The 22,196-nt window shown below is 42.0% G+C and overlaps 1 protein-coding gene across 12 annotated transcripts in view; it reads left to right on the plus strand.

Annotated features, from left to right (window-relative positions):
* The window catches only part of ATXN7 (ataxin 7), a 140,742-nt gene that overhangs the window by 69,028 nt on the left and 49,518 nt on the right, over window positions 1-22,196 (plus strand). For all 12 annotated transcript variants that reach the window (XM_059940114.1, XM_059940112.1, XM_059940117.1 and 9 more), the window contains one exon: window positions 11,112-11,216. In XM_059940114.1, coding sequence (XP_059796097.1) covers window positions 11,112-11,216 — 105 coding nt within the window. The remainder of the gene's footprint in view (window positions 1-11,111; window positions 11,217-22,196) is intronic.

Consider the following 22,196-nt stretch of genomic DNA (forward strand, 5'->3'; position numbering starts at 1 on the left):
ACCAGGAAGCAGGCTCTCACCAGACACTCAGTGTGCTGGTGCCTTAATCTTGGATTCCCAGCTCCCAGAACTGTGAGAAATAAATGTTTGTTGTTTATAAGCTACCCAGTCTATGGTATTTTGTTATAGCAGCCCAAACAGACCAAGTAAATTTTGTATCCTGTGATATTGCTAAGCTGGTAAATTTGGGGAGGTTTTGTGTAGGTTCTTTGTGGTTTTCTCCACAGACCATCAAGTCATCTGCAGATGGAGAAAGTTTATTTCTTCCTTTCGAATCTGTATGCCTTTTATTTCCTTTTCTTGCCTGATTTCTCTGGCTAGAACTTCAGTGCTTTGCTAAGAGTGGGTATCCTTGCCTTGTTCCTGACCTTAGGAGGAAAGCATGCAGCCTTTCTCCATTAAGTATGATGTTAATTGTAGGGTTTTTTGTAAATGTTCTTTATCAAGTTAAGGAAATCCCCTTTATTCCAAGTTCTCTGGATTTTTTAAAAAAATCATACATATTTTTTCTGCACAACTATTACGGTAGTATGATTTTTCTTTAGCTTGTTCATATCACGTATTACATCGGTTATGGATTATTTGAAGTGTCTAGTTTCCAAGTGTTTGGAAATTTTCTAGTATCTTTCTGTTACTGGTTTCTAATTTGATTCCGTTGTGGTCAGAGAAAATAACTTGGTACGATTTCATTTCTTTTAAATTTGTTGAGCTTGATTTTCTGGGCTAGGGTATGGTCTATATAAAGCTAACCACTTAAAAATATAAAGCTAGGTGAGGAGGCAATACCATTCCATAGTTAATGCTGTTTTTAGTTGTATGAGAGCCGTGGGTTTTCCGCATACAAGATATCTGGCAGATGTGGTGTTGCGTATTGACTGCCTTTTGAAGAAAAGAAAGTATTCTTAACTGAGTCATGAGTTTATAACTGTAACCTTAACAATAATAATGATAATAATAATATTAACACTACTCTTTATGAAGTCTTTACATATACTCTGCTTATTGTGTTTAGGCAGACAGAACTAAGCATTTTACATGAATTATCTCATTCAATCCAACAGTCTCCTGCTATAGATACCATTGTTTTCACCATTTTTCAAACGCAGGAACTGGATGTCTAGAGGTAAGTACCTCTCTTGAGGTTATAATACCAGCTAAGTGGTAAACTCTCTTATAGCCCATATCTTATCATAGTCTGCAAGCTTAGCTGAATGGTAGTGATGCAGGTAAGATTCCCTAAGGGTTTTGGAAGGTGCCTCTAGTTTCTGTTTGAAAGGTCAGAATTTGCTGACAGTATTTTGAGTAGCTAAAGGTACACGTGAGGTAGCCTGTCATGTATGTCACCTTTGTAACCCTACCTGGCCTTCCCTAACTCAGGTTCCCTAGGATTTTGATATTTGCTTCCTCTCTTCTTTGCCAGGTACTGTGTCTCATTTTCAGTACAATTAGTGACAACAGTAGCACTTATGACTTGTCTATGGAGGGTCACTCTAAGGTTGGCCACTTTTAGATAGTGATTAATAACTGTTAGACAGGACTGCTTTCTAATCTCTAACTCTTTGGTCCTCTGGTGTTTGGTTGGTTGCTTTTTAACTGGAAACATCTCTCTTTTTTTTTTTTTTTTAATGTAATTTTATTGACTGCTTTAGTTCAGACAGGGTCCCAAACTACATACATTTTGGCAGGTTGTTGAGTGGCCTTTTTTTTTGTCTGGTTGGTTCATCATCTAATGTCTTATGATCAAAGGAAAGTCCAGTTCCCTTTAATTATTGGAGCAGAGAATATGAATTTGGGAGAAGTGTGTGCGGAAGGTAGAAATAAAATTCTGTTTTATCTTTTCCCAGTTGAGATGTTAAAGCTCACTTAAGAGCAGTTTAAAACTTTTTTATTATATCATTGATATTCCTTTTGATTACCCAGAATTGACAGTTACCATTTGAAATAAATTTGGGACTGACTGTAGTAAAAGTCAGTTACGTGCAGACCAGCCTTCCAAGTTGGTCCATCAGGTTACTTCGAAGTGTTTCCGACATTAGTGGAGCTGAGAGTCCTAGTATCTAAGGAAACCTCTGCGTAGCAGTGAGAGCAGACAGTCCAGAGGTAGCATCAGCAGTCTGCTGTTCGATAGGATGCCTTGACTGACTTTGATTAAACAAGGCGGGAGAGGCTGGGAGTGCGCTGAGCAACGGTGAGGCTCTGGTGAGGTGGTGAGGAGCACGTACGTGGGGGTAGCCTACCTTCACATCTCAGCTCCTCCATGTGCTGGCTCTGTGGCTTAAGGCAGGTAATCTTGTTCCTCACTTGCTTTATCTGTAAAGTGGGGACAGCGACCCTGAAAGGTGGGTAGTGTTGTGAAGAGCAAATGAGTTAATACTTAGCACTGGACCTGGAACATAGCAAGTGCTCAGTAATTGCAAACTTTTATTGTTTTTGTTATATGTATTGCTTCTCAGGTGGTGGTGTTGCTGTTGTGATTTTTGTTCACTGATGTATATCCAGTACCTAGAATCGTGTCTAGGCATAGTAGACTTTTGATACATGAATGAATGATATACACAGAGTGCTTGCCATGAGACCTGACATACAGTGAGTACTTAATCCATTGAGTGTACAAGAGGTGGTGGCTGTAGATTAGAAGCAGTGGCCAGTGTAACCCTAACTGACAGTGAAAACGGAAATAATTATAATCCTAATAGGCAAGACAGACCTAGCACATGCTCTGTGCCAGACATAGTTCTAAGAGCTTTATTTATACTAACTCATCTCATCCTCATAACTACACATTAAGGTAGCTACTCTTAGCGTGTCCATTTTACAAATGAGGGTACTGAAGCTGAGGAACTTGCCCGAGTTACTGCTCCTAGTGAGTGATGGCATTGGAATTTGAACTCAGGAAGTCCAATCCAGAGGCCTTTCTCAAATTCTTTCGTTGAGAACCTACTGTGTGCTAGGCACTGTGCTGCACAGACATGGCCTCTGCCCTCATGGAGTTTATATCTTAGGGCGATAGCCAAAACACAAATTAGAAATAACTAATGAGTGAAGAGAAAGTACTGCCTGAAGAGATAGGGTCCTGCTTTAAACTGAGTGGTCAGGCAAGGTCTTTCAGTGGAATGTAAGCCGTGATCTGGAACCAGCCAGACAAAGCATTCTGTACAGAGGGAGCAGAATTAGCAAAGGGCCTGAGGTGCGAAAGTGGTTGGCCTGTGTGCGTAACTGTCGAGGAGGTGGAATTCTGGCATGGATGAGGAGTGGCTGTGTCTTATGGTTGCAGAGATCAGGCAGGGTCTTCTAAGCACTGATTTTCATTGTGACTGCATTGGAGTACTCTACATGGTAAACTAAGGGTTTAATCAGACTAGGTGACATTTATGATTTTAAAACATCACTGTTTTTATTTTTATTTTTTATTTTAAAAATAGATTTATTTATTTATTTATTTTTGGCTGTGTTGGGTCTTTGTTGCTGCGCGCGGGCTTCTCATAGCGGTGGCTTCTCTTGTTGCGGAGCACGGGCTCTAGGCGCGCGGGCTTCAGTAGTTGTGGCTCGCGGGCTCTAGAGCGCAGGCTCAGTAGTTGTGGCGCACGGGCTTAGTTGCTCCGTGGCATGTGGGATCTTCTCGGACCAGGGATCGAACCTGTGTCCCCTGCCTTAGCAGGCGGATTCTTAACCACTGTGCCCCCAGGGAAGTCCCTAAAAACATCACGGTTTAAATGTGTATGGGTGGGGGAGTTGGAATAGGCGGAGGGGAGAATAGCCACTATTTAGGTCAAAGACAAGAGGACAGTGATCTGGAAGATGATAAAAAATGGCTCACGTTTACAAAGTACTTTGCGTTGTTCTAAACATTTTACATCTGTTCATTAGTTCTTCCTACAACCAGTGAGGTAGGTACTGTCACTTTTCCCATTTATAGATGAGGGAGCTGAGGTAAAGGCTGCCAAGCGGCAAGGCTGGGATTTGAATGCAGCCAGTGTGGTTCTAGCGGCTGTGCCTTTAACTGCCAGGCTCTGTTGCCTTAGCAAGCTAAGTTCTTCCATCTGTGTGTCTCCCATCATCCATTAGCTGGCCACGTTAGCTACAGTGAGCAAGGAACAAACTGCAGCCCATCCTTGGCTTTCTCCCCTCTCCCTCACCCCCGATCCATGGTCTCCCCAGCTCTTTGCAGAGCTCTCCAGAGCATGTCTTCAGTCTTGTCTCTCCCGTCTTCATCACATAGGCACTTCCTGTCTCACTCTGACTTTTGCATCAGCCCCTGGGGACCACCCCCCTACCCCCTTACCTCGGTAGATCCACACTCATGCCCGAGTGACCTTTTGTATCATGTGGCTTCCTTCCTTAAAACTGGGTTCTCCCAAGCTTGCAGGGTAGAGCTTAAACTCCGAAACTTGAGCCTTGACCCTGTGCAGGGGGAGCACCAGCAAGTCTCGCCCGCCTCTCCCCTGCCTTTCATTGCTTACAGGGAGGAGTGTGTGGTCAGCAGCAGGGGCAGAGACCACTTGGAAGTTAAGCTCACATTGTAAAATAGTCAGTTGCCATTTGGTGTATATATCGATCTTCTGCGACTTTAATCAGTGAGAACTGAGGCCCTTGCAGCAGAACATGTCTAGTGTGTGTATATTGTGTGTTTTTGTTTATTTTGCTAACACTGAGTGTTCACTATGTGTTCAGCATGGAATGCTCTCCACGGAGTAGTTCATTTCATCCTCACAACAGCACTGTGAAATGTAGGTCCTGTTCTCTGTATTTTACAGATGAGGAAACTGAAGTTAATAATTTAACTGTGTTCACATAGCTAGTAAGAGAAAGATTAGGCACTTGAATCTCAGTAGTCTGACTCCAGAACTGTTCTTAGTTACTGCACTGCACACACTAGCAAAAGAGAATTGGCCAGTGTGCACATTTGAGAAGCAGACCCTGCAACACAGATTTTACCAGAAACCGCCCCCAGGAATGGGATCATGTGTTCACGGGAAACCTTCTCACCCTTGAACTTTTATCTCACTGGATACCCATTTCTAGTGGGTGACTGTATGTCATTACATGACATAAAGGCACAATTATACCCTTGACTTACGGTGGCACCACAGGGACTTCATCTAATACTTTAGTTACTCTCCACCCAATAACATTAGTACATCCATTTGCTGCTTCCTGTGCATCAAGTTAGGCATCGTTAGGCACTGTCACTAGAGCAGAAAACAAGACAGATGTGGAACTTAGTCTAGCGGGAGGAGATGAAGGCTCACACAGTTAGATGGATAGTTACAAACGGGGCATGGTGCTGTGTGGCAAGGCTAAGTCAGTGCTCTGAGAGCAGATAACGGGGCCCTGACCAGCCAAGTCTCCAAGGGAGCGACACTGAAGCTGAGACCAAATGAAGTAAAGTAACAAGCCAGGTTAAGATCTGGAGGAAGGGAGTTCAAACAGAGGGAACAGCAAGCACCATGGTACTGTGACAGGAGAGAGCATGGTGTGCACCAAGGACAAAATGAAGGCCAGAGGGGCCAGGTGCAGGGTGCCAGCGGGGAGAGAGCCTTGTCAGGGGTCTTAGTTTTTATCCTAAGAGCAACTGGAAGCTACGGGAGAGTTCCAGATGTCAGTCATTACTTCACAGTCACACAATCCTGAGCTCACTTCTCAGACTCTGTGCTAGGCAAGGCAAGGAGTCTGCTGTCAGACAGGGCTACAGAGGCATCCACTTATCAATTACCATTCAAAAATCATAAGTCAGTGAGTGAAGGGGTGGTCGCTCTGGTCGAGTGGCGGGGATTCCAGAAAGAAGAGAGAAGAGCTTTCTGTGCTGTAGGAACAGTTGTGTCCAAAAGGTAGGATTGCAGAGAACAGGGCAGGTTCTGAGAAGACCCACACAGTCTTGAGCCTAGAGCAGGTAGACTCAGCCTGGAGAGATGGGAGGAGAAAAGAGTGCTAGGGCCTTGCTTACAGAGAGGTAGGTCAGGGGTCCAAGTACCACTTTGAAGCCAACAGAGGTCTTCAAGGAGAGGAATGGCTTTATTACTTTGTAGGTTGGTGGCTTTGGTAGCAGAGTGGAGGAGGCTGAAGAGGGAAACAACTCAGACCCTATTAGGAGCTCTGTACCGGTGTGTGGAGGCCGCCAGGCTCTGACCGTGTGCACTGGCAGTGGGAGCAGCATGGAGGAGGCAGATTCTGACAGTTTCTGGGAGAATGTTGGGAAATGCCTGGGCTTTTGAGCCCAGCAGACCTGGGTTCAAATCTTGACTGTGCCACTCACTAGCTTGTGAGATCTCAGTGTCTGTGTGCCTTAGTTTCCTGAGCAATACAGTGGGCGTGCATGACTCCTACCTCACAGGCTGTTGGGGGACATTGATTGAGCACTTCCTGGGGCCTTCTAAGGCTTTGCGTGTATTAGCTCTCTTACTCTTTCTACCCTGAGAGGTGCCTGGTGAATTAGATACTGTGATCGTCAACATTTGACACATGAAGAGACTGAAGTTCAAAGAGGTTATAGAACTTGCCCAAGATCACATTGGATTCGGAGTGCTGGGGAGTGGCCCACACTGTTAGCCACTCTGCTTAAAATACCTGTGACAGAGAATAACTAACTGGGGAGGAGCTGGAGACAGCCCTTTGAAGAGATGACAGCTGGGCTGAGACCTGATGTGTGAGAATGCACCAGGCATCTTGTGAAGAGCAAGGGCAGAGCCTGGCCGAGAAAAAGCTTTCCAAGGAGAGAATGGCGATCAGTGTGCCTGGAGCAGAGTGAGCCAAGGAGAGGGGGGCAGGGACTCGGGGGACAGGGAGTGGAGGGCGGAGGGTAGACCTCTGGTGTATCCCATAACCTTGGGGGTTATGGTAGAGGCTGGGGTTTTATGGGATTTTATTCCGAGAGGAGTGGCAAGTCACTTGGGAAATTTTAACGGTATTTACGTGATCTGTAGGAGGATTTAGAAGAATCACTCTGGCAGTCGTGTGGAAGGGATTGTCGACCATGTGGGAGACTTTCTTCCACAGTCCATAGGAAAGGTGCTGGTGACAGGCTTTACAGTGGTGGGCTGGACAGTGGAGAGAAGTGGACAGAGGTGTTAGAGGAGAGCTGATCGGACCTGCTGGTGGCCTGGGTGTGATGAGGGAAAGAAGAGTCAGGGGTGTTGTGTGGGTTTTTAGTTTGAGAAGATGAGCAGGGTCATTTACCCAAAAGGGGGAAGATTTTGGGGGGCAGGGAACAGGGCAGGGTGGAAGGCAAAGCTGTCTTGGACGTGCTTGTTTGATTTGAGATGTATGAAAGACATCCAGATGGCAGTGTCTAATAGGGAGGGAGTTGGATTTGTGAGTCTAGACAGAGCTCGGGAGCCGTCTGGGCTAGAGATAGAAATGTGGGAGTCGTTGGCATGTAGAAGTTTGGGTGCGTGGGAGAAGGGAGACGCACAGCGTACTGCAAAGGTGAAATGCTTTGCTACGGTGCTCAAGTTTTGTTGTTGGGCACAGGCCTCAAAATGGGGATGGCAGCACCAAAGTAACTGTTCAGGACTGGCTTTGGCCAGAGAGCCTTCAGTCTGCACGGGACTGTGAAGGTTCTGCACACATGTGCTCATGTGTCCATGTGCTTAAACCCAGTCCTTCCTACCCTGCTGGCCTGGGGTCTCCAAAGTACATGACGGCCTCGATGTGGGTGCCGGGCCACTCACTGATTGGAAGATTGGGGTGACCTGAAACCTGAGAAAGATCTAGGGCTTACACATGATAAAATCCATTCTTTCAAATTAGGTAAGAGTCCATGGGGTCAAGTACAGTTTTAAAACTTTCATTATATTTCATATAATGGTTTAAGTTGTATATTTAAAGACAATTTTGTAAACTTTTTTTTTAACTCAATAGGAACTCATTTTAACTCGATAGGAACTCTGTTTTCTGTCATAAATGAAGCTTTTCCCTTCTTGCATTTGGGCAAGTTCCGTGTGTTAATTTGTAGATGGGCTGATTGTGAACTTACACTTTGAAAGTATTCAGAAACATACATACTGTCACTCGCAAAAATTATTTCATTTTCTCTGTTACCACAACATTCCACACGCTGTTCCTGTTGCTAAGGCCTCTGGAATGTCCTAATGCAGAAAAAGGATATAGAACTCCTTTTTTTCCCCCAAAGAAGACATTTTATTTAAATGATTTTGTATCCTTTAGCTTAGGTCCAAATATGGATATCTGAAAGTAAAGAATTCAGAAAGCTAAAATTAAAGTTGCTTTAGGTTCTCCGAACAGGAACTTGATTTCATAGGGTAGCATGAAGTGCGTTTAAGTGTACCATGTTTCTTTCCACAGGGATTGTGTGTGTGTGTGTGTGTGTGTGTGTGTGTGTGTGTGTGTGTGTTTGTGTGGGCACACGTGGAATTGACGTCACAGATGGTGCAAACCTCAGTTTGAGTCCTGGTTGTATTTTTTTGCTGGGTGAAATTAGACAAGTTCTTGTCTCCATCGGTAAAATGAGGATTATATTGAAGGATAAACCTTATGAAAAGTGCTTAGCTGAGAACCTGGCACAGAGTGGTCTCAGAAAATGCCAACTGTTTATCATATGATTATCATCTTTATTGTCATCAATTGCAAATAACTATAAGTTATTGAGGAAATTGAACCTTTTACAGAAGTATAAATTCTTGGTCCCCCACAGAATGACCCCTACTCACTTAGTTTTATTAGTATTTCTGAGTCTCACAAGAGGATCAAAGGAATCAGAACAAAAAAAGAACAGTTTTCTACATAAACATCATTGTGGCCAGTTAAATTCTTATTATTTGAAAGGATTGATACAGTTTTTTATTTTTTACAATTGGCTTATTTATAAAGGGGTGGGAGGCTAGTCCCCAGCAGTATCTGGTATCTGGCAAAGTGGCATATTTTAAACAGCATCGCTTGAAATAGAGTGCTGTGAGGAATCACACAAACCAGGCACATTGCCGAGGCCTAAGTCTAAACTGAGACCACTTAATTTAATACTTTAACTATTGTTTAATTAATAAAACTGATCGAGTTGATTTCATTAATGAAACTGTTGATTTGATATTTATGGGCATTTCATACTTTTCAGCTGTAAGTTATGAATGTTTTGCCATTTCTGTAATTCATACTTAATTGTCCTGTATCAGAGTGATTTAGCATAGGGATATATGGAACTTAAGGTAAACTACTTTAAATTTTTATTTTTAAAACTGAAATGTTGGGAGTTCCCTGACGGTCCGGTGGTTAAGACTCTGCGCTTCCAATGCAGGGGGCGCGGGTTCAATCCCTGATTGGGGAACTAAGATCCTGCGTGCCACGGGGCATGGCCAAAAAAAGAAACAGAAAAAAGGAAATGTCATGTCAAACTGTAGCCATTGAAAATGGCTTATTACGTGTTGATCATTGCATGGATATAACCTTTCCCCTTCTCCCACATGCACTATTTTTAACTCAATGTGGGCATGCTTTCAAGGAAAATAGCACATTGTTTGGCTCTTATTTTTCATGAAATTGTTAAGCTTAGTCAAAGAAGTCAGCAGTCTGTTAGAACCTTCTTCTGTTATCTTATCAGTTTATGCCGTCAAAGGTGTTCAGCCCTGACATTCAACTTGTTGAAGTTGGAATCTGGAAGGAGTTTCTAGAAATCATATTCCTTTGGTCTTCAAGGGACGAAATTCAAGCCATTGTTATGAGTCAGAATCAAATCTCAGCTACTGACTTGGACAAGGTAGTTCACCTTTCTGTGAATCAGTTTCCTCCTCTCTAGAGCAGGGTTATAATGGTATCTACCTAAGTAGTTGTGAGGATGAAATGAGATCATAGCACGTAGAACCTGCTCAGTGCTGCTGCTGCATCCCAGAATCGTGTTGGTCCCTGGTATGTTTCAGATTCACAGCTAGCTATCTGTGCAGTTCAGTGTAATAGAAACTGTTTAAGAAAATCTGACCTATAGCCATGTGTAGATATTAGATCAGTAATTTGACATTTTAGAGATTATCATCACTTTACATCACCTCGGGGCATTTTCTGTTTCCTTTAAAACCACCAAGCCCACCCAAGCTGGAGAAAGTGTGAAATTAAATCTTACAGGAAAGAAAGCAGATGCTAATCAGCTTTTTGGATCTTTTTTCCCCCTTTAAACTTGGTATTTGGTCTACTAAAATATTTGCCTAATTGAAATGTGCTAATTATCCATTCATTGCAGATGTTCTAAATAGTGCTTATAGTGTAAAATGCCAACTCTGAAATATTTAAAAGATTTAGATTCTGGATTTGAACTGTTACCTCTGTTCCCTAGGTTGTTACTAATAATTAATTGTCCACGGTTAGGACTTTTTAGTTAACCATATATTACCAGGTATCAAGTTACTGTGCTTTGTTTTCATGTATATGCAGATAGTCTAGTTTTACATTTGTATTTTAATTAAGTTAACTTCTTAGTATAAAAAAATCCAACTTGTATCTTGCCCTATTCTGGTAACTGAACTGAGATTAATGTATGAAATGTTGTGCTTAGGTACTGAGGTTCTTTCTGTCCAGTGGCATCAGTGTGTAAGCAAAGGACTAGAGGTTAGTTGTGACCTGAAGAAAAAAAAGTACGAAAATCATTTTCTTTGTATTACTTGCTGACAAAACCAGCAGTTTTACTCTTCAGTGAAACCTCTGCTTCCTTTCTTAAGGGTTCCATAGAACTCAGAGACCAGATGGCTGGAATAGAATGCATAGTTAACCAAACAAAACCATTAGATGGTACAGCTTTGTGAATTGCTAGGCATTTTATGTGGTTGCAGATTCTTCCTCATAACCCTCGGTAGAGTTCATCTAAAGTTGCTTTATTGTGTGAATGTATTCATTGTTCGCATTTTAAAAGATTTGTCTGGTTTACCTCATACTAATGATTTCTCGTGCATTTTATTTTAACCCTTTATAATGGTGTTTCTGTAAGCCTGATTTGATTTCTCTGTTTTAATAATCATGGTGTGTCACATCAGTTACTTTTAAACTGGAACAACTTTTATCCTGTGTACTTTATCATAAGGCAGCTCCTTTAGAAAGTGTTGCCACCCCAGATGGTTTCATATTATTAACAGGAACCACATGAGTGAGTGTGATGCTCTCTTTCTTTATTGCAGACATGCCAATATTTGGTCTCTGTCCAGCCCACGATGATTTCTACTTGGTGGTGTGTAACGACTGTAATCAGGTTGTCAAACCGCAGGCATTTCAATCACATTATGGTAAGTGCTTAACCATTTAAAAATCATTATTAGAGGGTAAAAGGTAGAGCAGTATTAAACTGAAGACCAGTGACAGCATGGGTAGGCTATAATACCCCTCCCCCTGTCAGGAAGTAGGTTTTCTAATTCATTGAATGGGTTAATGCCTATCAGATGTTGGGTATTTTCTGAATTTTCTTGAAAGGGATGTGCATTTTCTGATTTTTATTAAAATTAGACAGGGAAAAAATGTATTTTATAAAATCTTTGTTGAAATATTGCATCAGTGTAGTAGAAGGTTTGTTTCCTTCTAGATCCCACGGTTGTGAATTTAGTGGTTGGTAAAATTATATATACACACACAGAGTATAGAGACATGGCTTTTTTAAAGGAAATGTGATTTTGAAATGTCCAGGTTCAGTAGTTGTAAATCTATCTTGATGTTGTAATCTGTGAATGTGATGAAGCTATGCTATCTTGCCCCATCAAAATACGCATGTACTTAGAATGAAGCATTGTGACTTCAGGAGTTTCATGAACCTCTGAGCTGTCCCTGGTCTTTTAGGCTCCAAGCCTGTTGTTATCTGATGTCAATCATGTGAGAATCCAAATAAGCTTGTTTTTCCATTGTCATAATGCTGCCTGAAGTGTTTCAAAAAAATTCTGATCATAAAACTTAATTTTATATCCAGTTAGATTCAGTAACAACTCGAAAGTATTTGAGTGCTCACCTTGTTTCAGGCATTGGGGATGTGGTATCATTCCTACCTCCATGGAGTTTAAAATCTAGCTGGAGAGAAAGGCAAAACTAACTAGACACATTTTTTTAAATAACTGCAAGTTGTTTTGTCATTGTCCTCACGACTACAAATGCAAGCTTGAGACAGGGAAGAACAACAGGGTCTTTCTGTAATAGCGTGTTCAAGCAAAGCCTCTAAGGAGGTGACCCTGGTGACCTGAGCCCTAAGTGAGGAGAGGGAGCCACCCATGCGGCGATCTGGAATAAAAGCGTTTGATACAGAGGGGAGAGCCGGTGCCCAGACTTGAAGAAGGCTAGTGAAGTTGGTGAGGGAAGTAGATAGAGACTTGGAAAGTCAGACCTTTTGGACCAGGACCCTGTTCATGTACAGGCTTGTAGGCCAGAGGAAGAAGCCGCTTGGGGGCATTGGAAAGTTTATGTAAGGGAGTAACACAAGACCATCTCACTGGTTGACTTGCTGAGTGTAGATTGTGGGAGAAGGGTGGAAGCAGGGAGAATGGTTCAGAGGTAAAGATGATAATAGACTAAGGCTAAGTGGGGGAGTAGAGCTGGGGACACAGCCTAGCTAGCTTTGAACCTACAGGGCTTTCTGTCGGGCTGGATGCAGTTGTTGTAAGAGTCACACTGTCATAATCAACATCCCACCTCTTCCCCCAAGGAATCTTTTATGTAATCATAAAAAGTTCTTTGAGTTTGTGGTTCTCAGTGAGGCTGGGGAGTAGGCACCAGAGTGAGTACAAAGCTGAATAAGATACTGTCTCCTTGCTTAAGACTCTAAGTGGCTAATATCGGAAAAGGCAGTTAGTCAGTTGCCAAGTATTTTGGAGTTAAGGATTCTGAAGCCAGACTAGACTGGATTTAAATCTAAACTTGCAAGAGCCATAGGTTAGTTCTTTGTCTTGAGCAAGTTTTCCAACCTTGGCTTCCTTTGTTATAATGTGGGGACAGTAATAGCAGCCTCACTGGTTTCCAGAGAGGATGAAATGAAACAGCATGGTGAAGGCCCGCATGCAGTGCCTGACAGTTGATAGGTATGAGAGAGAGAAAAGGGTACAGCCGTAGATACAGGAAAATGTGGCGAAAGTCGTAAAACAGTCCAAGTTCTTAAGAATAAGGAGGAGCACAGGTTGCTTCTTGCACAGTAACTCAGAGCAGGCTTCTTAAAGGAAATAGCCTTCACATTAGGCTATTCGGAAGAGCAGAATGGATTGTTTTTCCCATGTGCAAATTTTTTCCCGTCAATTTTTAGGTGTGTAATACATACATGTCCGTTGTGGAAAATGCAGAAAATACCTAAAAAATAAATCAACTATAATACCCTAAAATTGGAAGTGTTTTGATGGGGATGGACAGGGCTGCCACATACAGCTGCACAGCTTGTGCACTGAACAGCCATGTTTGGTGGCTCCAGGTTGGCAGCAGGGATGATGGGAGCAAGTGCAGAGGCAGGAAATTCCAGGCTGTCTGGAATGTACTCCGTGGAGTCTCCATTGGCCGGAGCTGGTGTACCCACGTGTGGAAAAGCTGTGTGCAAAGGCAGGCTGGGGCTGCTCAGAGAGACTCAGTGCCATCAGACACCCCTGGCCTTGATATGTCGGTGGGGACCTGTTGCAGGTTTTTTAGCGCCTGAGTGATGTGACTTAGTGATGCTCTAGAGAATGGGCAAAGTGGATTAGAAAGGAGTGTGAAAACAGCTGCTGTTTGTACCAAGGCCCACTTAAAGGTGTTACCTCTTCCAGGACTTCCTGAGGCAGAAGGGGGCCCTCTTGGTCCCCTCTTCCAGAAGCACTTCACTCAGTTACATACAGCATGTTTCATGGAGATGATTTTCTTTCTCTTCCTCTGTCTCTCTCATAGAATGTCTGTGTATTGGGGGTGGGGTGTGGGTGAGGGGAGGGAGTGTCTTAAAATCATATTTCTGCGCTTTCTATCTACCAATATGTAGCATACACAGTGTCTTCTAATAAGGTACTTGTTCAATGACAGAGCAATTGTGATAACTTCCAAAATAGAAGAAGGTGTGGTGTGAATGCAGGATTTACATACATAATCCAATGCCTTTTGTCGCCAGGCAGGAAATGCAACTGATAAAGGCCCCTGGTCCCTCTAGTGGCAAGGGAAATTTAAAGCTGTAAGAAAGAAGAGAGTCTGGCAGAAAGATGAGGGCCAGGTGCTGCTGAGAGAGGGATTCAGCTGGGAAGTGTAGAAGGAGGTCCCTCTTTGGGAGCAGCAGCCAAGGAGAAGGCTGATGGAAAAAACAGGAGGTTGGGAGATGGATAGGTGTGTGGGCTTGGGGGCAGCTCCACGCAGTGGAGGAAGGCACCTTGTGATGGCTCTCGGCTGGTTTGGGAGTAACATCTTACTCACCTGGAAAGGAGAGGCAGTCAGGGGACCAGGAACAAGAACCATTCCCAATGCTGCCAGTGTCTCTTCTGTCTTTGGAGTGAGGGGCTGTAACAGGAAGAAGTATTTGGAACCCGTTCTTCTTTGTTGTCATTCCAGAAGGCTTATCACTACATGTTTGTTTTCCAGAGTTAACACCAAAAGACCAAAAATGTTTTTGAAATTCAAGAAATTTCTACAATCTGTTTATTACTATATTAGGAAGAACTCATACCTGCCAAAGGAGAGATTCTGCTGTCTTATCTTTTGATGAAATTGGTGAAAATGTGTGGGTGGGCAGTCTTCTGTGAATTCGTGTATTGCTGATATTCATCTGTGACTTTTATGAACAAATGAGCAGTTGCTACAAAATTCAGCAGGCGGTTCCTTTAAAACCACTGCTGGGCTTCCCTGGTGGCGCAGTGGTTGAGAATCTGCCTGCCAATGCAGGGGACACGGGTTCGAGCCCTAGTCTGGGAAGATCCCACATGCCGCGGAGCGGCTAGGCCCGTGAGCCACAACTACTGAGCCTGCGCGTCTGGAGCCTGTGCTCCGCAACGGGAGAGGCCGCGATAGTGAGAGGCCCGCGCACCGCGATGAAGAGTGGCCCCCACTTGCCACAGCTAGAGAAAGCCCTCGCACAGAAACGAAGACCCAACACAGCCATAAATAAATAAATAAATAAATAAATAAATAAATAAATAAATAAATAATTTAAAAACAAAAACAAAACAAAAAAACCCCACTGCTGCCTGGCAGTGACAGGGAGGGAGCTACAATGGCAACAAGGCTTATAACTCAGTTCATGTTGGTGGTAATGTTATTCTGAATTGGTGAGGAGGTTATTACCCAGGGGTAGCGAGAGACCTACAGACATACCTCACTTCTTGTGCTTTGATTTATTGTTCTTTGCAGATAGTGCGTCTTTTACGAATTGAAAGTTGGGGGCAACCCTGCATCAAGCACATTTGTTGGTGCCATTTTTCCAGTAGCATTTGCTGGCTTCATGTCTCTGTGTCACATTTTGGGAATTCTTGAAACATTTCAGACTTTTTCTTTGTTACTATGTTTGTTATCATGATCTTTGATCAGTGATTATTGTTGCGACTAGAACTTGCTAAAGGCTCAGATGATGGTTAGCATTTTTTAGAAATAAAGGTTTTTTTAAAAAATAAAGTATTTTTAAATTAAGGTATGTACATTCTTTTAAGTCATAATGCTATTGCACAGTTAATAGGCTACGGTATAGTGTAAATGTAACTAAGTATTGGGAAACCAGAGAATTCGTGTGACCCGCTTTATTGCGATATTCACTTTATTGCGGTGGTCTGGAACCACACCTGCAGTGTAATATCTGTGGAGTGTGCCGGTACTTTTTTGCTAGCCGAGCTGCCTTTTTGGGAGTTAACTAACTATTAACCAGGATTTCCATTGGAGCAATGATGGTGAGCGATGGTAGTGTCCTTTTGGCATTTCTAGTTTCATAGTCTGATTGTTCTTGTAGTATAGATGGCTTTCTTTCTTGGAAACTGCATAGTAATACCATGCTTTGTTTTAATGTTTTGAAATAGTCCAGGCTGCCTCATATTTCTCTTCAGTATTTTTAGGCGTGAGATGTTTCTTACTGCTAATTTTCAGATTTAAAAATGTAATTGAATCAGTGGATCCCATACCTGATGTGCCTCCAAATCAAAGGGGAGCTTCCTAAGTGGCCCCTTCCTACAGCCCACTGCAGTCTAGCTGGCTGGGAGTCGCCAGGGATAGCACCCAGGAATCTGCATTCCACACAGCTCCCTAGGCTGATTCTGGCCCACAAGCTGGCCAGAATGCATTCTGCTCACAGCAGATCCCCTCACTCGGTAGGGGCTGCTGCTTTGTATTCCTGTGCTTGGCATAGTGACTGGCGCAGATCGGCGCTCCGAGATTTGTTGAGTCTAGCAAGGATGGCATGAAAGGAGGCCCCTGCTTTTTTTAACTGATTTTTAACTTTTTGTATTACGTGCTAGAAGTCTCACAGTACTTGCCTCTAAAACTTAACGTATGAAAGAGGGCTGAGATGGTGACATTCCCTATGGCCAGAAGCACCTTTCTTTTGAGGTTGTGAACCAGGTTGGGAATCTGAGTTGATCATTTAGTAATAAGTGTGTTGGTCCTAAACTGGCTACTGAAGAGCGTAAACTTTGTATTCCTGTTTACATGCATTTACTCTGGATCCGAACAGGTAGGATCAGCTGATGACTTTTGGGGGGGCCTCTGGGGTTCGGTGTTGAAAGAGCTTCGCAGGTGATTCTGAGAAGCTGTGCACTTGCACTGCTCTGTGCTCTGCCGCTTCTCTTTGAATTTGCTTGTGAAGACTACCATAATTTCTCTCTTAGGCAGACATGGGCTTATCTTACCTAGGCGAAATAAATGAGTGATGTTAATTCAGCTCGGACAGGTGCTACGTTTAGCATCTCTATAATTAATTGAAACCTGCTCGAATGTCAGCTGTTGAAGTATTTTGCCTCTGATGAGTTAGGCTGACCCACTTTTTCACCTTGTGGCTCAGCCCTGAGTCCCTGAGCACATGTGCCTCTGCCACCTTTTCCCAATTTCGATCCACCGAGTTCCATCTTTATGATTTGCTTATTTAATGCCACTTAATATTTTTTCTTTAAATCAAACCACTTCTATTTAAATAAATCTTTCACAAAGAAAACCTTACTAGAATCATCAACGGGAAAACTGCTCTTCTTTGCCATAGATGGTAAGTGTGAAAATAAACACAGTGAAAAGATTAAATCCTTTGTTGCTGCTCTTGCCAATGCCAGCACTCAGTCTTGAAGCCTGCTCTCTTAGTTAAAAGCGAGACTAGCACGTTTTAGGCAAGTGTCATCCACAGAGTAGCGTGATGTTACCAGAAGACTTGAAAGAGATTTAGAAAGGGAGTAAGTTTTCACTTGAGATTTAATGTTATTAATGTTGGAGAGTGATACCTACTCCATGTTTGGGGAAACACCAGCTCAAGCTGTTGGATTTGGTTTCCTCTGATGTTCAGGGAGCTGTCTCCTGAGGCCAGCCCTAGCCTAGGAGATGCCTTACCGAGCGAGCAATATTCTCAAATCTCATGTTGATCTGCAAAAGGATCACAGTTAAATACCCTTTGCCATTTATCCATCGATACCACGTGTTGCGTGCCGTCCCATTGCTGTAAGTGGGGTGGGAGTCTGGGCTCGGTGTGAAACATCTGCCCCTCTCTCAGACCTCGCTTCACAGATGGGGATGTCATAAATATGGCTTTTTCATAACTTTGTGAAGGTACCTTTAGCAGAAACACCTCTGCAATCTGAGAGCTTTCTCCGCTTGCAGATATTACAAATCCTGTAAAATTAACAGCCACGTGTATTGCTTGGACTTAATGTTCCTTAAAGTGCACTGAGGTGGTTTGGATTCTTTTAGGTGCCAGCATAAATTATATTTTCTAAAATGTCATTTTCAGCAGAGGACGAGTAAACAGAAGTTACTCATACTTTTTTGAGCTAATTAATTGGTTTCAAAGCCCGTCAGTGTAAGAGCAAAATGAATCTTACTCTGAGATCCCGTGGGCTGTTTCTGGTAAAAATGCCGATCCCATTGTTGACAACAATTTCACATAGTTGTGACCAATGATTGCCATCATATAATTAAGTTAATCTGCATCACAGAGCAGAGGTTTTGCTGTTTATAAAGAACACCCTCTCCCTCTTGTCATCTGATGGACTTAGATGTGGAAAGTAACATATTCAGGTATTTTGAATGAGTTGTTTTATTTGGCTATTAAGTAACTGATTTTGGATAAAGAAAAAAATGTTTCTTTTTTTCTCTCCAGTTGTTAGCTAAATTTGGCCTCTACATTCTTATAATTTGGGTCTTATTCTACTTTGAAACTTTCAGTGATACTTAATCTTTTTAGGATTGGCATTCATTTAAAAGCCCACAGAGTACTGATAATTTGTACTTGATTCACAAAGTGTTTTTGCACGTATTATCTTATTTCTTGTTCTTAGCGACCCGCTGAATGGATGGTTTTATTCCCAGTTTACGGATCAAACTCCTAAATTAAACTTCATTCACACAGATAAAATGTCCGAGGCTGGGTTTTCTGTCTGCTTACATCTGTTTCTTTTGCATATAAGAAGGATGTATAGAGTTAAAAGAAAATCTAGAGTAGATGTAATGAATTCCACATGTCACAAAACTGTCATTAATGACAGATGTTCTAGTTCAGGTAGAATTTTAAGTTTGCTTAGAGTGGCTGGGTCAGCATTGTAAACCCATTACCTCAGAGAGGACATTTAGTAATTTGAAGACATAATGGTAGTAGGTAGATATTTGATTTAGCATAGTCATTGGATTTCTCTTCAGCCTGTTCTACTTTGTTTAACCCTAAATCATAGTAGCTATCCAAAGCCAAGCTACTCCTCTTTTTGTTACAGCCTCATAACATTTTTCAGCTTCTTTAGAGAATTGGTTGGCATATTTCTGCACTCAGTATAAAGATTGAAATTTGTTGCAGAGCCAAAAATACTTCACTCTTTTACTTCAAAGACACACGCCAGGCCTTTCTCCAGCAGTCGGGGGCTGAGCCAGGGAAGGGAGCAAACCAGAGCAGGCACATCAAAACGTGAGCAGTGTCAGGGTAGACATTAGTTTAATTCTCGAAGGAAATTCCAAGTTAACTATTTGATCTAAGCTTCTTGTCACTGAGCAGCATGATGTAAAATTAATGCAGTGAATTCAGTTCTTCTTTACCACAAGCCAAATAGTGCTAATTAAAATTTTCAGATAACTTAAGTAGCATCAGATAAAGGATCACTGTGTCCCTAACCAATGTAATTTTATCTTTTTTTCTTAGTTATATAATAAGCAGGTACATTTAAAATGGTGTTATTTATGCCATTTGTAGGAGCAACATTTTAATTGCTAGTTATAAAATGTATTGATTTTCCTTTGTACTGAAATCTGTGCCTTTATTAACGTCTGTGCCTTTGGGGTTTTTAAAAAAATCATAAACTGGAAATGAATAATATCATTCACATTTAACGAGTATTTATTGAGTACCTCCTGTCTAGGCATTGCTCTCCACTGAACGGAAAGCAGTGTCTTTGATTTCATGCAGCTTAGGGAGGGTAGAGCGAGAAAGATGAAATCAAGTAAAATAAGATGATTTCAGGTAGTAATAAAGGCTTGGGATAGTATGAGAGAATAACTGGGGCAAGGCACTTCTGGTAAGGCCAGTCAAATGTTGAAGATCTGGAGGAGCAGTGTTCCACAAAGAGAAAATAGCAGGTGCAAAGATCCTGTGGGGAGGAATGAGCTTGGCAGAAAGGCCAGTGAGGAGGTGGAAAAACAGTGTGAAGGAGGAGAGGGGTCCAGGTTGAGGTTGGAGAAAGGGGTGCTGCGCCAGATGGAAGGCCGATGCAGGCCATGCAGAGTCACTGGAGGGTTTTGAGCAAGGAAGTGTCTTGATCTGATTCATGGTTGCTCTGAGGAACATAGAGGGCAAGAGCGGAAGCAGGGAGACGGTTAGTGGGCTGTATTGCACTAGTCCAGGTGAGGGTGGGATTTGGAGAGAAAGCTTAAGTTGAAGATGGTAGCAGCAGAGGCAGAGAGATGCGGATAGAATAGGAATCAGCACAGAAGTAAGAAGGCCGGCAGGGGTGGCTGATGGACTGGGATTGAGTGAGACAGGAAAAGAAGAGATGAGAAATGGCTCTTGGGGCTTTGGCCTCAGCAGCTGGATGGATTTACTTAGCTTGTAGATCATGGGGTGGTTCTTTCCATTTGTATATGGGCTTTTGTTTGTTTTAATGAGGTGTACTGACCTGAATGAAAAGCCTTTGATGTAATATATGCATTCAGTCTTTAGACATTTTCTAGAGATTGTGGGGGTAGAAAATAGTTATTGCAGTGATGCCAAACTTTGGGGTCATTTATTCTTTTGGGTTTTTGTTGTTTTTGTCTTTTTTTTTTTTTTAGTGGAACAGTAATTTAGTCATGTAAGCCAGGAAACAAAGGGATGCTCTCATTTGGGTAATAGAAACTTATTGATTAAAAAGGAAAAACACATGTATTTGATTTTTCCATTATTAACATAGTAATGCACGTTGTGAAGGAAAAACAGTAACCATCAGCAAGAGGATAAACATGCAGTCAGAATAAGTAAATCTCCATCTTACTTTTCAGGGGTACAGGTTGGCATAAACCCTTGGAATGTTTCTAGACCCCGGACAAGGGAATATTTGGCTGTATATTTCTTGTTCTCTCACACACATGGAAAATTAGACTTATTATAAGTTCACTTTTTTAAACTTAGTGATCTAGCTTATTTTTCCATGTTAATGCACATTACTTCCTTCTTTTTAAAGATTGCCTATTATTCTACTTTCTTAATGTATTTAATTTAACCTATCCCCTATCGGTGGACATATAGACTGTTAGTGCTACATTATCACGTGTAGTGCTTTAAACCCATTCTTCTTTGGGAATGTCTGTCAGTATGTCAGTGTATTGATTTTCCACCTGGAGGCTGGTCAGAGCTGCCCTCCAGGTTAGTGCTGCTGTGATTGAATGAACTACTTCAACAGTTCTGATTTGTGTCACCAGAATGAGGCAGTGAAAATGTGAGTTTCCAGCAGCATCAATCAATCAATAAAAATTGTTAATGTTAGCCAGTGCTACTCTTGACTTCTCTGCTACATATAGAAATTATTAGGATGGATGTGCTTCAGATTTTAAAGGGGACATTTCAGGATATAAATCCATATTTTAGTTATATTTGCTGAAAGATGTTTTTCCTGACAATCATTTCACAAGGCTAATTTGTGGGTTGACTAGTTAAGATACACGTACACCTGCTGTGTCAACCCCGTTAAGCTGTGGTCTTATGTCTGACCAGAAGAGGGAGTTTTTATCGCTTGGATATGCAGTAGCACCTACTTACTACCTGGCTGGGGTAGTTCCTCCCACGCACATGCTAGTTCAAGCCCCTAAAACTGGTTTGGGGCAGGGGGCAATGGCTAAATATATCTGTTTCCTTCCTCATTCCTTATTGTGTGTATAGAAATTCCAGTCTTTAGGTTTTCTTCTCTAGTCTGTTTTTAAGACAACAGTGCTCAGTTTGAATGTCAAAGCCATTGTATACCTTTTCCTCTTGTGTGTTCGAAAGTTAATAAAAAGAGAAGTGGAGGAAGGTAATTATCTCAATTTAAAATACAAGCCATCAGCCCCTAATCACACATGATATAGTTCTTGATTTGTAGTCTCCTAGGGTGAAAAACTCCAGTATGAAATTTGTTTCATTACTTCTTATGCTTGATATTTTAAAAAGATTGCTGAAACTCCTACTACAGAAGATTTGTAGTGAGCTTTAGAAAATTAAGGTGTTGTTTCGCAAGAGTGGCTAATAGGCCTTTTTCTGTGTTACTCTTACTGTGCTCAGTTGTGTTACTAGACTCTCAGTCTGTGTAGCCAAACAATTGAAATGGGTTCCACAGTCAGGATAAAGTGCTTTGATGTAATACCAGAATTTCATGCTGTTTAAATTTTTCTTCCACTTTCTTCACAGTGCATTTTTTGTAACAAAAACTCAAAGTCAGTTTCTTAGTGGATTTTTTGATTGATACGTGAATATATGAGATGCATGCATCCACCATATATACTTACATAGATACACAAATGTAGTAATCTCAAACATGCTATTTTCAGTTCAGCCTACTTCTTTCTTGTTTCTTTTTTTTTTAATGTTTACTTATTTATTTTCTTATTAGTCATCCATCTTTCTTGTTTCTTTGGCTCTGACGCCCCACCTTCTCCAACTGTAACGGTCCTCTCCACTCTGT

This window comes from Balaenoptera ricei, chromosome 11, assembly GCF_028023285.1.
Source record: "Balaenoptera ricei isolate mBalRic1 chromosome 11, mBalRic1.hap2, whole genome shotgun sequence".
Lineage (NCBI taxonomy): Eukaryota > Metazoa > Chordata > Mammalia > Artiodactyla > Balaenopteridae > Balaenoptera > Balaenoptera ricei.